Source organism: Myxocyprinus asiaticus, chromosome 50, assembly GCF_019703515.2.
Source record: "Myxocyprinus asiaticus isolate MX2 ecotype Aquarium Trade chromosome 50, UBuf_Myxa_2, whole genome shotgun sequence".
Taxonomy (NCBI): Eukaryota; Metazoa; Chordata; class Actinopteri; order Cypriniformes; family Catostomidae; genus Myxocyprinus; species Myxocyprinus asiaticus.
In genome coordinates, this window is record NC_059393.1 from 16,584,330 (window position 1) to 16,600,912 (window position 16,583).

Sequence of the window (16,583 nt, forward strand, 5' to 3'; positions counted from 1 at the left end):
GCAAGTGAACAGTGCCCGGAACTCTGAAGGTCCAAATATCATATAAAGGCAGCATAAAAGTAATCCATATGACTCCAGTGGTTTAATCAATATCTTCAGAAGCGATCCAAATGGTTTTGAGTGAGAAAAAAACTAAATGTAATTCCTTTTCACAATAAATCTTGACAGCAGTCTCCTAGGCATTGTGATCTCAAGCTCGACTACACTTCCTATAGCACCCTCTAGTGTGCGTCACGCACTAGGAAGTGTAATCGACCTTGAAATCACGATGTGCCTAGAGACCGCAATGGCAAGATTTACAGTGAAAAAGAAGTTATATTTTGATTTGTTCTCACACAAAACCTATTAGATCGCTTCAGAAAACATTTTGGCCACCATCCACTTGCTTGCATGGACCTACAGAGTTGAGATATTCTTCTAAAAATCTTCATTTGTGTTCTGCAGAAGAAAAAAAGTCATACACATCCCATTAATCTTTATATGCCTTAATATCTTTACCAACCTTGTCTGTGCAAAGTTACTATATCCAACCTTTCAACTCCTGTCATGACCATGTAAAGATGGAAAAAGCTGTAAATTCACATAATACGTTCAAGGACACCAGAAAGGAACTGAGAAAATAAACTCACATGAATTGCACCGGTAACACATAACCCTACGTTCATTCGCATAGTACGGTTGTTCCACTGTTAAAAGGATGAATTTAACAACTTTACAGCTCAACTAACACAAACTGTGTACAGAAGAATTCATATAACTTCAACAAAAAAGAGCTGCACATTTCTGCTTTTATACTCTCCAAGTGCATTACTGTAAACATTATTTATGCTTTATTTTTACAAACTGAGAGAGTCAAACTATAGAGCTTAACCTGTTTTGAACCCAAAACATTTCTTTAAGGTGCATGGTGCAAAAAAGCTTGCTCAATGTTACATGAATTAAATTAAACAACCCCTCACTAGTTCACATGTGCATCTAAGTTAAATTTGGAGACTGTTTTGAGGTTTTCAGAACTGAGAAAGAAACAACGAGATGCTCAACCTGAGGTTACACCACATATCCTGAGAAAAAAAGCACAGGGTGAGAAAGCAGAAGGGCTAGGTCACATTTCTTCAGCTACACCTAAAAGCAGCACACATGACAGTTGTGTTACCTTTTGTCAGATAAACACTTTTACACACCATCTGAAGATCACAAGGCCACAGAAAGCAAAGAGAAGCCACATTTTCCACTTCTAACCTTGAATGTGGTCCGTCTCACAGCTACAATGCTAAATGCATCTAAATACATGATTTTATGAAGCTGCAGATGAAATAAGTGAAAATGACGGCATTGATCAGAGACTGCTTGTGAGGTGCATCTTGTGTTATATTATATAGGTGACCTGCTCCATCATCTTGAGTTACTTAGAACATGCAACTGGAGTTTTTGTATTTCTACATAAACACCACTTTTGCATGCGTGACTTCCTACACAAACTAAACGAACGTCTCTAGCGTATTTACGGCGAATGACTGACCGGACACAACTGTCTGGACCGTTGGGCACATGCAGGGTGACAGGAATGGGGATGGCACTCTCTGCCCGCAGGGTGGCCATGGCTTTCTGGGCCTCTGTTTCATTACGAGGGGCCTTCACCCAGGTGCAGCCCAGATAAGAGAGTTTGCTGAACTGTACGCTATCCTCCTCTTGCAATGCAGTACTCCCCAACACTCCGACTGTGGCTTCTGTGGATACAGATAATAAAGTGTCAACACAAGTTTACAGAAATGGTTTCACCACTGTTCATTACCAACTTGTGTCTTTAGCTTAAGACTACTTATATCTTTTTTGCAAAATAAGATTTATTAGCTGTGCTTGCAAAGAAAACCATCACCATCATTAATATTATTATAATACAATTTAAATGTACGATTATCGTGTTGATCCTGACTGAAATGAAGACCTGGTATCATCCTACTTCAATCCTCTTTAACAATAAAAAAGGCATTGAGTTAAACCTTTGCATTATCTAAGGGTCTATTGTCAACAGCACTTCTCAAAACTGGCTGAGAGAGGAAGTTTGGGCAAGGTAGGGAGGAGGTAAATGGTAAAAGCCCCCACAGACTTTAGCACTTGGCAACAGCAAGCAGAAACAATAAAGAGAGAGCTAGTTTATCTGCCATCTGCTGAAACCCCTGGGTCTGTGTGTGCTCAGAAATCTTCTAAAATATCTTTCTACATTACAAGTGAAGCAAAATGAATTCTGTTATGTGTGTGCACTGAAATCTGCCTAGGATTGTTTTGCATCTTAAACCTGTATTTGCATATAATTGCTTATGGATAAGACTATAATCCAAGAACAGGCATCTGAGGACAAAAAAACAAAGTCATCAAGTAATGAGATTGAAATTTCATAGCGTGACCGTCTTTAATGAAGTCAACTCCTGTATGATCAATAAATGCTGTGAAATTGCTTTATCATGAACTCTACTAAGGACATGTTTCTGACATACTTTTATGTAAATGATGGAGATGCTTTGATAGAAACAATGGCCAATACCAATGCTGTGGGTGATAAACAATATATTTTACAAAAAGCCTGTATGTTTTTAAAGATTTACTGTTTGAATAGTAAAAAAAATTAAATAAGGACTGACATTATCTGTTTCCAAAATGGGCCATTTCAAAACGAAATGGAAAAAAACACTAATACTGGCCAATACCAATATTTCCAATAATTACAGAAAAAACACTAAAACTGGTTAATGATGATATTTCCACCGATATTTCCAGTACTTAAAAACAGTAATACTCGCCAATAACAATATTTACAATAATTAAAGGAAAAAACACTAATACTGGCCGATACCGATATCACCACAGATCACCACAGACATATCGTGCATCACCACTAAAGATCAACCGTTAATTGTTTTTTTCCTTAATATGATATCGTTTTTTGAAATATCAGATCCACTGATAAAGAAACTGCATGCAAGGCCGCCTTTACAGCAGTGCGTGTGAGAGGAAACAATCTGCTGGGTGTTCATGTGTAAAGTACCTTGCTTTGGCAAAATATTGCTTGTATTAATTAACTTTATTCAAGGTAACAGTCATTTATGATTAAGTGAGATGTGTTAAATAAATGCTTGAACGTTTAAGCTTAATGCTGTGAAACAGATGAACTCACGTAGTGGAAGACAAACCCTGAAAAGTCCCAAAGACGTAACATTACATTAATTCAATTGAAGAGCCTTGGATAAGTGCATGTTGGAAATAAAACGGTTTATTTGAATTCTCTGTTGGCTATATGCTCATTAGTCTCGTAAAGTTACCGTACAGCAGGTTGATGCTCAGGCAAGGTCCGACAGAATGGCCACCGTATGTTGCCAGCTAAGCTTTTAACAAGATCCACATGTTTAAAATTCCCTAAAATTTTGTGAACATTTACTATATAACCTTTATTTGACTATTAATCATTCATGTAATTACAGCTCTGTAGAAATTAATTAATTTTCTCAACAAAACCATTCGAGAATAATTTTTGCGTAAATGCATAAATATTTAAGGGGCAAAATACTTATAAAAAATTGTATCTTTTTATCTTTTGCCAGATAGGCTGCAGACACGCTGCTCACTGTAAAACACTAAAAATAGCCAGCAGGTATTTCGTTAGGCAGCTCTTATAATCTAGACCATCAAATACATTATTAATCATTCTGATGCCATCTGAGACTCTTTTATTGCAAAATGTATTTATTTACTGTTTTTCACTTTTCTGAGAATCTATACATATTCCAACAATCTAGCTGTCTTTAGTAAAATAAACAACACCTAAACCTTTTAAAACTAAAGTTTCAAATGGAAAATTACATTCATGCAAAGTTGGTAGACTCCCTTGTTGTTTATGTTCTCCCGTTTTTATTATTGTTGCTATCATAAAAAAATTAAAAAAGTTTTTATTGTTAATCAAAAAATCTGTTGGGGCCTCTTAATAAATAAATGCGTGAGTTTTCCTACTTGAGTGCAAGCTCTATTTTAAAATGTTATAATATAAAGATTAAATAAAAATTTAATTGAATAAAATTAAATAAAAATCGGTTCTACATATCGGTTATCGGACACGTAAACAAGCAAATAATCGGTATCCTATTGTTTGAAACAAAAAAAACAATATCATCGATCTCTAATCACTACTAAATATCTATCTAAAACAAAAACAACAAATTTAATTCTTATTTTAAATGCAACTTTCCTAAGCGCAAGGCGTAATTCATGCAACTTCACATTTATTGCATGTTTGAAATTAGGCATATGCAATTTTATTAACATGATCATTGCTCTCCAGTCATAAAGCTTTTATTCTGACTGTTAGCTTGGCAAGCCATGAGTGTAGGTCATACCATTAGGAGCTGTGTCCAGAGACAGGCTGAGTGGTCTGATCTGAGAGTTAAGGGCTGCAGGAGTCCCTGGATCTCCACCATTCTCTGCAACTCCTGATCCATCACCCACATCATCCAGCACCTCCTCCATCGCTCGCTCCAACTGCTCACTCCCATTCCATGACATCTGACCGAAAGAGAAAGAGAGACAGAATTAACATCTGCAGAATAAGAACATCAATCTTTCATGTACTGCTCAGGGTTCAAAAACATTTTGACTAATGAATTTCCAAGATTTTTCCATGATGATTACACTCGTTCAGATGACTTTCCCCGTCTTGATTACATATTATTCTATTATTTATAATTATATTCTTATTATTATTATTATTATTATTATTATATATTAATGTCCATTTTGCTTACATATCAAAGAAAGACGCTAATGCAATAATTTATACAGCAGGGATCTTCTAACTTGGTACTTTACGAAAATATACATTTTACAAATGTTATTTTATCATTAGTATTTCATCATTTAGGTCACATTTTAGCTTTTAAAAATGTACATGTGTCATGTATTCCATCAATAAATAGGTCTTGAAATAGCATCCATCACTGCATCCACACTATGTGTGATTAGAATTAGGGCTGGGTGATGTGGCTTAAAAAAAAACATTTTCTCGATATTTTTCAGCCTATTGACGTAATTCAATATATATCTTGATAATTATATTTGCTTTGAAATGGCACAAATGTGATTTTTTTGAAGGAACCATCATTTCATCCAAACAAGTAGATTAATTATTTTAAAGTCATAGAATAAAAATCTGTATACAAATAAAGGCTTGTTTTCCATAGTTTTACTACAGTGCTGTGAAAAAGTTTTAGCCTGATTTTCTCTACAGAAATCTAATATAAAACAATGGCAATCTGAGTAAACTCAAAATACAGTTTTTAAACGATAATGTTATTTATTGAAGCAAAAAAACTTATCCAATACCAGCTGGGCCTGTGTGGAAATGTATCTGCCCCCTTAGTTACTAAATCCATAAATCTATGAAACTGCATTCATAATGGGGTTCGGATGGACTAGACACACTCAGGCCTGATTACTGCCACCCCTGTTCAATCAAATCAACACCTAAATAGAACTTAATCAGCAGCATGAAGTTGGCTAAAAGGTCTAACCCAGTAGCACACTATGCCAAGGTGGAAAGAAATTCCAGAAATTATGAGGAAAAAGGTGACTGAAATACATCAGTCTGGGAAGGTTTACAAAGCTATTTTAAAGGCTCTGGGTCTTCAAAGAACCACAGTGAGAGCCAATTATCTCCAAATGGAGAAAACTTGGCACAGTAGTGAACCTTCCCAGAAGTGGCTGACCTTCCACTTTTCCTCCAAGAGCACTGCAACGACTCATCCAGGAAGTCACCAAAAAGCCAAGGATAACATCCAAGGAACTGCAGGCCTCTCTCACATCAATAAAGGTCACTGTTCATGACTCAGCTAGCAGAAAGACACTGGCCAAAAATGTCATCCATGGAAGAGTGGTGTGGCGAAAACCACTGCTAAACAGGAAGAACATTAAGGCCTGTCTGAATTTTGCCAAAACACACCTTGATGATCCTCAAAGCTTTTAGGAGAATGATCTGTGGACTGATGAGTTGAAAGCAGAACTATTTCGAAGACAGGGTCCCATTACATCTGGCATAATCAAACACAGAATTCCACAAAAAGAACATCATACCTACGGTCAAACATGGTGGCTGTAGTGTGATGGTGTGGGGATGCTTTGCTTCTTCAGGGCCAGGGTGACTTGCAATAACTGAGGGAAACATGAATTCTGCTCTCTACCAGAAAATCCTAAAGCTAAAGCGCAACTGGATTATGTAGCAAGACAATGATCCAAAGCATAGGAGTAAGTCCACCTCTGAATGGCTCAAAAGAAGCTAAATTAAAGTTTTAGAGTGGCCTAGTCAAAGTCCTGACTTGAACCTGATTGAGATGCTGTGGCAGGCCCTTAAACGGGAAGTTCATGCTCAAAAATGCTCCAATGTGGCTGAACTAAAGCAGTTCTGCAAAGAAGAGTTGGCCAAAATTCCACTACAGCATTGTGAAAGACTGATCTCCAGTTATCTGAAGCATTTGGTTGCAGTTGTTGCTGCTAAAAGGTGGCACAACCAGCTATTAATTTGAAGGGGGCAGTTAGTTTTTCACATGGGTGATTTAGTTGTCAGATACATTTATTTATTTTTTTTAATTTATTTTGCTTCAATAAAAAAAAAAAAAAAAAAAAAAAAAAATATATAGTGTTTCTCAGAAAGGCTATTAAAAGATACTTTTATTTTAAGAGACACATTTTAGCTGACTTGTAAGCATTTTGTATGGGTAAGACAGATTTTTAAATAATAATACTCATACAACACATTTAGTATCCAATTTATTTTTCAGCAAATTAGAGCGCCGCCATTATCAACTGTGAATGTGTACCACTTCCGGTATAACCCACTACATTATTGATTACAGGCTGGCAATAAATGTCAACATGTTATTATCATTAATTACGATTTTCATAAACACATTGGTTTTGATTGCATATAGTTTTACCGTTTATCGCATTTTGCCATCGTTTCATCACACACTGTTGCACAGGCAAAATGAATTAAAAAAAGGGGCTGACGCAGACAGTCCTCTGCGCCGCCTGACATGCCTCCACAAACTTTACACAACCAGTAGAGAGAAGAAAGCCGCCGGGGAAATGCTGCTTCAACTTTCTTTGCACCAAAACTGCATCTTGTTTCATCTTAATAATAAATAATAAACGCATTTTACTCTTCATTCCTGTCAGAGAGCATTCTCTCTCTTTTAGCGGTGCATAGTAAACAAACGGACATGCAGATCTCATTCAGCATGTCTTATGAAACACTGCCTTTGTAAATAAATAAATAAAGGCATCATTTGAGGTTATGCAGGTACATATAAATGGAGGTTTACATGGAGACATGAAAGACTGCATCATCACGATCTCGGTAAAGAAAGAAGCAGATTTTATTACCATCTCTTCAGTACAACAACACAGGAACAAGTAAGTGATTTACTTTTTTACTATAAATGCTGACATTAGAAAATTATCTAACATTGGCACATAATTCTGCAGTACATCCTGTGGTTGTATGATAGTTATAAGCCCAGATCACTAACTCTGGTATTATTATCCTTCTATTTATTTACACTGCAGTCAATGCCAGCGGAACTTTTACACATTCGCCGGAAATGCAGTAGCTTCTTGCTTCCGCGTTGCAAAATAAGGTGGATATACAACACAACATTTTATTGCACTGTCCTCACTGGATGCACAACAAACAGAGCAGCATTTTTCAATTAATGATGTTCGATTCACAGGTTTTGAGTAGGGCTGGGAATTGATACAGATTTCCTGATTCGATTCACAAGCTCTCGATTTGATTTGGTATTGTTTCTTATGGGTATATTTCAATTATGATGTCCCTTTTGCTTACAAATAAAAGAAATTCTTTCCAAGCTAATTTTGTTAATTATACAGGGGACCTTCTAACTAGGTATGTAACAAAAATATTAATTTTACAAATTATATTTTATTAGTTTTTCATCATTTTGGTCACATTTTGGCTTTTTAAAAATGAAAATTCCATGTATTCAATCAATATATAAGATATTACTACCACCACTGGAGTTCGCTAGTTCGAATCCCAGGGCGTGCTGAGTGACTCCAGCCAGGTCTCCTAAGCAACCAAATTGGCCCTGTTGCTAGGGAGGGTACAGTCACATGGGGTAACCTCCTCGTGGTCGCTATAATGTGGTTCGTTCTCGGTGGGGCGCATGGTGAGTTGAGCGTGGCTGCCGCGGTGGATGGGGTGAAGCCTCCACGTGCGCTATGTCTCCGTGGCATTGCGCTCAACATGCCACGTGATAAGATGCGCGGGTTGACGGTCTCAGATGCGGAGGCAACTGGGATTCGTCCTCCATCACCCGAACTGAGGCGAATCACCACGCCACCATGAGGACTTTAAAAAAGCAAATTGGGAATTGGGCGTTCAAAATTGGGAGAAAAAAGGGGAAAAAAAAATCCAAAATAAATAAATAAATAAATAAAATATTATATTAATATATAATTTTTTGATACTTTTTTATAGTTTAATTGTATAATTTGTACAATTTATAAGTATATATATTGATTTGTTGAACACGTGCTAAAACCGGTAATGTCTCTTTAACAAAACCGGCATTTCTGTAAAGAGCGTCTATAGAAGAGCACATGTTAATGAGAGAGACTCAAACGGATTTATCTCATCTGTGCTATGCATGATAAAAATTAAATGTTTATTTTTTTGTTGATTTTGACTGTAGATCTCTTAGTTTGGTTGAAACTGACTGTAGAGCAGGGGTCGGCAACCTATGGCACGCGTGTCAGCATTGGCACGCCAGCAACGGTGAGAGAGAAGTAGACTATTTTATTTATATAAATTATGCACCTGCATTCCAATCTACATCTTGATATAATACTCCTTCATGATCACGCAGCGTGTTTTCATGAGCTGAATGGGAGACTAAACAAAAAGTTAAAATGTGATGAGACTGCAGCATACCCAACTGACTCGTGCAGCGCGTGCAAGCCATTTGCGCATCACAAGCCGGCATCGCTTCACTTTCGTTTAATCGTGAGATTAAACGTGCCTGCTTTGCTCCAGTCAGGCTGTGTGGATGACAGTCTACATTCCGTGTTTCATTTGTTTCTTTTTGCTTTCAGAACAACACGTGATGTAATAAGGAAAACACCACTATTAATCCTTGAGATTTCCAACCCAGCACACAGGTACACCCTCTTTAAACCATGGTCACACTCAAAATTACATTAAACGATTAAAAGAGAAAACATAATCTGATAAAAATCTGAGTCTATTCCTGGAAATAAAGTTTTAGGATTTTGCAGGTGCGATTCACCAAAAAGGGCTAAATAGTTGATCGGCTTGTGATGCACGAATGGCTTGCAAACGCAGCGTGAGTCTCGTCACACTTTAATAGTGTTTAGTCTCCTATACAGATGATGAAAACACGCTGCATGATCATGAGGAAGGATTACATCAAGATGTAGATTGGAATTCAGTTGCGAAAAACTTCATATAAATAAAATAGCCTGCTCCTCTCTCGCTGTTGCTTGCGTGTGGGTGATAACCCCTCTGCGTGATTTTGAAAATGTAGTATGACATTATATAAGAAATATTTAAGATTCCACACAATTTCATGATCAGTAATCAAATAAGCAGATTTGTGACAAACTGTGTTAACCCATTTTGTACAAAAGCACAGGTTTTCTTTCATTAAAGCACTTTCACAAGATGCTCTGTGAAAATTCACATGAAGGATCATGATTATATCATAATCATCGGGTTTTGCACAAATTTTTCACTCAAACCTTTATGCTGATAATATCATTTGTAATTAAAAATAAACGATTAAATTAGAAAAATGCAAATATCATTTACATGGCCATGTTTTGTTTTTGTTTGTTTTTTGGGGGGGGGGGGGCATTGACCAGCAAAATAAAAAAATGGCACTCCATGTCAAAAAGGTTGCCGACCCCTGCTGTACAGCATCGTTTTCTCAAACTGGGGTCCTTTAAAAATTTCCAGGGGGTCTGCTGAAAATCTCTGAATTGTGAATATTGTGTTGCACTGTTGTAATCAAATAAGCAATAAAAACTACTCAATATAAAGCTATTTTATTGACTAGTATAAAAATATGACAGAAAAACAGAAGTTTAGAACAATATATTCAAACAGCCTATATAAAATGTTTCTGGACCGCAAATTTAAGTGTGGGGAAATCTGCTTATTCCCATGGTAACAGCGACTTATCTGATTGGTGAATGAATGTCGCATGAAGATGAGTCAGGAGAAAATAACTTTTTACATGTGTTATTTAAAGGAGTTTCTGCGGATGACAATGGACAGTATCCATCAAACATTGAGACATCGATCTGTTGCATCATCCAGCCAAAAGGAGAAGGGGTTTAACAATATGTATTTCAAGTTATTTAGACCACAACGAGTGTGAATATTCACAAGCCACAGACCAGCACTGGATTAGCAAGGTCCCCGTTTCTGACTGTATATACTATAAATACATTGGTGAATCTAAAAAAGTATGCTAATGTAATATTATAAGTTAGTATAACATGACAATTGACGATCCAGTTTAACATCAAATGTGATAATACCATCCGGTAGAGAATGCACAGATGAAGTAGGTTCTTTGCCAAAGAGATGTTGCCCTTCACAACTGTTGTAAAGCCATCTTTCAAAAAGTTGAACAACACACATTTTACTTAATTTTCTCCAGTTTCATTTTAATTTTTAGTTAAAAAAAATAAAATATAAAGTTCAAAGTTTTTAATCAAGGTGTCTTGCTTTATTGTGTAGGCTTAACCCTAACCCTGCTTAACAAAAATTACCCACCCCCGTGATCATATCGGGTATTGGCAATCTCACTGGCTGACGACAGGATGATCTGACTATGGAGAAGGTCGCCCAACCCTACTGGATATAAATGTAATTAAAACACTTTGCACACAGAAGCCTCACACAATGGGAAAGCAGTGCTTGGCCATTCTGCAAGCTTCATATTGTATGTATTTAAACTTATTGGAACTTACTGAGATCATTTTTATACTTTAGTAAATAGTATCATATTTGTTGTGATAGTGGTGATGGGGTGGGGGTCCACGAAGGATTTGGGGTGATGAAAGGGGTTCTTGGTTCAAAAAGGTTTGAGAAACCTTGCTTTAGAGAACAGAAAGGTTATTTAAAGAGACATTATTCAATTACAAATGGGTCGTGTGGATCTCATCTTTGGACACGCATTACATGGAACAACTTTTACTCTCAACGCACAGTGAAAGGAATATTTCACCACTATACTCAATCCCTGGTGAGTGAAATCTAAACATATACCAGCCAGTTGCCAAATACATTTTAATCACATTTAGTCACGCGTGAAATTTGGCTGCAAATACGAGTGATTTCCTCTCGTTGTAGAAAAGGGTTGCACATAGAGTAAAAGATTGATCTTGGGATTTAAGAATTTATATAGAGATCGTTCAAATGAAGATTGCGACGCATCAGAAAATCAATATTTTTGCCCACCCATACTTTTGAGTAGGTTATTTTTAATGAATCAATCGAACCGTTTCAAGGTTCAGTCACAACTCAAGTTATTGTGAGAGATACCTTGAGTCTTGGTCTCCCCTCAGAGCTGGAGGGGGAGCCCCCGGCAGTAGGCTGCACCAGCACAAACGCCTCACTGGTGACGGTTGACACGGATTCAGTGGAGCCGCTCACTCTGCCCAGAGAGGAGCTGTCATCCATGATAGCCTGGGACAGTCTGTCCTCTCGGCCCACTGCTGCTGCAACCCTGCAAACACAAAAGACCTGTAACACTGGTTACATGCTCAATTTGATCATTAAAAACAACATTAAACAGCATTCACAAGCCATTTAACTTCCTGAATGTGGTTTATTTCCAAGTGAAACAGAATATTCAGCAAGACATAATGTAGGGTGGAGCTTTATTTTATCCAGGATTTGATTGGATCATGATCGTTAGGCTATGATACTACTGGTAAACATCATCTTTCTCTTTAGTAACTTGATCATTAGAGCCAGAGGAACCAAGTCCAATTGCTGATTGAGTTACAGCTGTGTCATCTGAAAATGATAGCAACCATACAGTTTTATCACACACACTTTCTGCTGATTCTACAATCAAGCTCATGCAGGGGCGGACGGGGAAAGAAATCAGCCTGGTGTTTTACATAGAAACTGGCCCAAAAAAAAAATAAAAATAAAAATAAAAAAATTAAAAATAAATCGCTGCCCCTTCGGCATATCGCAGCACCGTTTTGTGACCCGGTCCGCATAACGCGGCGGCCCATTTCAGCTTATCGCGGCCCATTCGACCCGATTTTGCGGCCAGCCCTTTGGGAAAAGTCCCGGTTCTCCCGATGGCCAGTCCGCCCCTGAGCTCACGTTTATCGAGGTTATCATCTGCAGATCAAACCTTCAATCCAAACAGTCTGGCCTAAAACCACTGCCTTATACTACTGCTCTTCACACCTAGCATGTGAAAGAGGATTACAAGCCTAACCGCACCGTTGTTATAGAAGCATTTTAACACGACAGTTGAGAATTAAACATGACAGTAACATAACATCGATGGTGATCACCTCCAATAAGCACTGAGCCAATGAAGCAACTTCACTTTGCATAACAGTGGGTTCCTTGAGTTAACGTCAGTGTATGATTACATAAACACACAAACACAGATGCATGCAGACACAGAGCCAGAGTCTGTCATTCTCCATCAATTACAGCTATTGAAAAATGCACTGGATAATACTGAAGGTTAACAGACAAGTTCTGTGTTTGGTCTCCATAATGCTCTTAATTTTCATAATGTTTTCAGTGCATAAATGGAGAACACACTCAGCTATTCGCTAAAGATGCGGCGTAACGTTTAAAATTGACTTAAAATGCAGAAACTACAAGTGAAATAGGAACTCTTAAGCAATTAGAAACTTATGGTCACTATGACAAGGAAGAAAAATATCGCCTACTGTTTGAAATGGAAAGATTAGGGTGTAATATAGGATGACAGAAAATGAAAACTAGCCATTAAGACTTTTTTTTCATTGTGAAATTATTTTCATCACAGTTGCATATATTTTATTATTTAAAATATAATTTAATCTATATATTATTGTCCTAATCAGACCGATAGTGATCATTTAAAAAAAACAGTAATTATGTCTGATAATAATATGGGCACAAATGTTGTTCATCCCAAATAAACAGCAAAATTCAAGGTTTATTTAGAAAAGAGAACTAACAGGCACTGTGATACCTTGCTAAGGTGATAACACAACACACACAAAGTCCAAAAAGATAACAACTATTATTCAAAAATTATTTACCAGTTATATATATATAATTAAATACTACATGGAAGCAGGATAGGATAAAAAAAAAAAAAGAAAAAAAAAAAAAAAGGGCCAACGCAAAACTGGTGCAGTTTACTTACAATGGGCGTGCATAAGCCACAAAACAACACGCACACACCACAAAGCCAGTAGCAGGAGAAACAGGCTCTGGAAACAACAGTTTATCTTTTGTGCTTATACTTTCTCTACTACTCACACCCATTATTTACAGGACAAAAACATATATTAGTACAGTTTAGTACTGAGAACCAACTGAGAAAAAGCCACTGATTTAGCAGCCAAATTTACATTTAAAAAAAGGAAATGGTCTAAATAGACAAGTGCAGTCCTATTAAAGGTCTGAAAGTTATTCATCTCGCTGTCCGAGTTCTCCTTCAAGGCCAGCAATGATGTAACTATGGGCAAATCCAGTGACATAACCCAGAAGAAGGAGGGGTGTTTTTGGTAAGAACAGAGGAACTTTATAGTTGAGCAATAAGGTACAAGAGGACGGAGTGTACAGGTGTTATTAGTGGACAGCTTTTCAGTTCTTCTTGAGTTAAGCTTTTGATGACTTCAGATGGTCTTCTGTAGATCTTCAGTGTTTACAAGAGTTCATGGCTAACAGACCATTCTGATGAGACAGTTAAACAAACTGACGTGTTTGTTTAACCAACCTAAGCTTTTCGAACATTACCCACCCAGATCATACAGTCCAATATCCCTGAAGTTACAGTGCTGATTTCTTCTATTTTTGTGTATGAGATATAACATAAAACAAAGGCAACCTGAGTAAACAGAAAATACAGTTTTCAAATATATAGATTTTTTATTGAAGCAAAAAAGATATCCAACACCTATATCACCCATGTGTAAAACTAACTGCCCCCTTAAACTGAATAGCTGGTTGTGCCACCTTTAGCAGCAACAACTGCAACCAAACGCTTCCGATAGCTGGAGATCAGTCTTTCACAAGGCTGTGGTTGGAACTTCGGCCTACTCTTCCTTGCAGAATTGCTTTAGTTCAGTCACATTGGAGGGTCTTTGAGCATGAACTGCACGTTAAAGGTCCTGCCACAGCATCTCAATCGGGTTCAAGTCAGGACTTTGACTAGGCCACTCTAAAACTTTGATTTTGCTTCTTTTGAGCCATTCAGAGGTGGACTTACTTCTATTCTTTGGGTCACTGTCTTGCTGCATAATCCAGTTGCGCTTTAGCTTTAGGATTTTCTGGTAGAAAGCAGACTTCACGTTTCCCTCAATTATTGCAAGTCACCCTGGCCCTGAAGCAGCAAAGCATCCCCACACCATCACACTACAGCCACCATGCTTGACCGTAGGTATGATGTTCTTTTTGTGGAATTGTGTGTTTGATTTACCAGATGTAATGGGACCCCTGTCTTCCAAACAGTTCCACTTTCAACTCATCAGTCCACAGATCATTCTCCCAAAAGCTTTGAGGATCATCAAGGTGTGTTTTGGCAAAATTCAGACAGGCCTTAATGTTCTTCTGGGTTAGCAGTGGTTTTCGCCTCGCCACACTTCCATGGGTGCCATTTTTGGCCAGTGTCTTTCTGATAGTGAACCCATGAACAGTGACCTTTACTGATGCGAGAGAGGCCTGCAGTTCCTTGGATGTTGTCCTTGGCTTTTTTGTGACTTCCTGGATGAATCGTCGCTGTGATCTTGGAGGAATTTTGGAAGGTCGGCCACTTCTGGGAAGGTTCACTACTGTGCCAAGTTTTCTCCATTTGGAGATAATGGCTCTCACTGTGTTTCTTAAGTCCCAGAGCCTTTAAAATAGCTTTGTAAACCTTCCCAGACTGATGTATTTCAATCACCTTTTTCCTCATTATTTCTGGAATTTCTTTCGACCTTGCCATTGTGCTACTGGGTGAGATCTTTTAGCCAACTTCATGCTGCTGAAAAAGTTCTATATAGGTGTTGATTTGATTGAACAGGGCTGGCAGTATTTAGGCCTGGGTGTGTCTAGTCCAGCTGAACCCCATTATGAATGCAGTTTCATAGATTTGGGGATTTAGTAACTAAGGGGGCAAATACTTTTTCATACAGGCCCAGTTGGTATTGGATAACTTTTTTGCTTCAATAAATAACATTATCGTTTAAAAACTGTATTTTGTGTTTACTCAGATTGTTTTATGTTAGATTGTGTTTGAATTTTTGAAACAAGTTAATTTGAGATATACACAAAAACTGAAGAAATCAGGATGGGGGCAAATACTTATTCACAGCACTGTACTTCACATTATGTAAATGAAATATATTTCTCACACCTGTTCCCTATATTAGTGATACGTGCACTAACAGGGTTTGACATGTTCTACATATATTTAATCTACCCAGTGAGTCCCATCTTTATTTTAGCCTTGAAGACAACACTATTCCAAGAAGATATAAGATACGAAATGTACAGAATGCTTAAGGAATGCAAAATTACATATGTACAATTTGTGCATGCTGTAATTCTGCATAATTAGACGTGTCATGATGACAAGTACAGGGTCAAAACATGACAATCATCAGGAAACTAGGCTACTTTATTAGCAAACCTGGCTATTCATGCACAAGGATAAAAGCTAGATAAACTACAAGTAAACTGGCGAAAGCCCCACAAAACAATAACATTTGGGGTTATATCACAACATTTAGCTCCTAAATGAATAAGGGCCCAAAGTAACACAGGAAACGAGCCTGCGACAACCCAAAATCAGAGTGAATAAATATCACTGCGCACCGCAAACACTAAAAACACATGCTAATAGCTGTTACAGCTGAATATCTGGTTAAAATGTCAGTGAGCAGCGCAAACTGTCTCTAAACTGAAGCTAGTCTGTTAGCCAGCTAGCCACTGTTATCCAACAATTAGCTCTTTTTTCTGCCATATTAACTTAAAACAAGCGCTTGTGACGCTAACATGCTTTAAAACAATCCGTTGTTGAAAAACAAACCCCGAATGCCTGTCTGATATAACCGCGTACATTTACTTTCATTTCGGTGTTTGTTTTAAGTTTTCTGAGGGTAAAGATGAACTTACTTGCTGTGAGTCTGTCAGCTGAGCGACGCGCGTGCACGCGTAGAAACATTCGCAACTCTCGTCGGCGCTCCGCATTCACACGGCGCAGTGGACGTCATCGCCGCATCTGGAAAAAGAGCCACGCCCCCCTTTGTGGTGAACGAGTGAG

General features: G+C 37.7%; 1 protein-coding gene across 5 annotated transcripts in view; it reads right to left on the reverse strand.

The window, feature by feature from the left end:
• The window catches only part of LOC127438973 (rab GTPase-activating protein 1-like), a 136,450-nt gene extending 119,900 nt beyond the window's left edge, over positions 1-16,550 (reverse strand). Inside the window, exons 1-4 of one of the 5 annotated variants that reach the window (XR_007896828.1) lie at positions 16,436-16,545; positions 11,633-11,833; positions 4,386-4,551; positions 1,520-1,727 (exon numbers count right to left, since the gene is read on the reverse strand). Coding sequence is in view for 4 of the 5 variants with exons in the window: in XM_051694927.1 (XP_051550887.1) it covers positions 1,520-1,727; positions 4,386-4,551; positions 11,633-11,833; positions 16,436-16,510 (650 nt within the window). In the remaining variant the exon portion in view is untranslated. Of the gene's footprint in view, positions 1-1,519; positions 1,728-4,385; positions 4,552-11,632; positions 11,834-16,435 lie in introns of all 5 variants that reach the window. The other 4 variants (XM_051694928.1, XM_051694927.1, XM_051694929.1 and 1 more) reach the window with 4 other exon arrangements.
• Between the last annotated feature and the right edge of the window lie 33 nt (positions 16,551-16,583).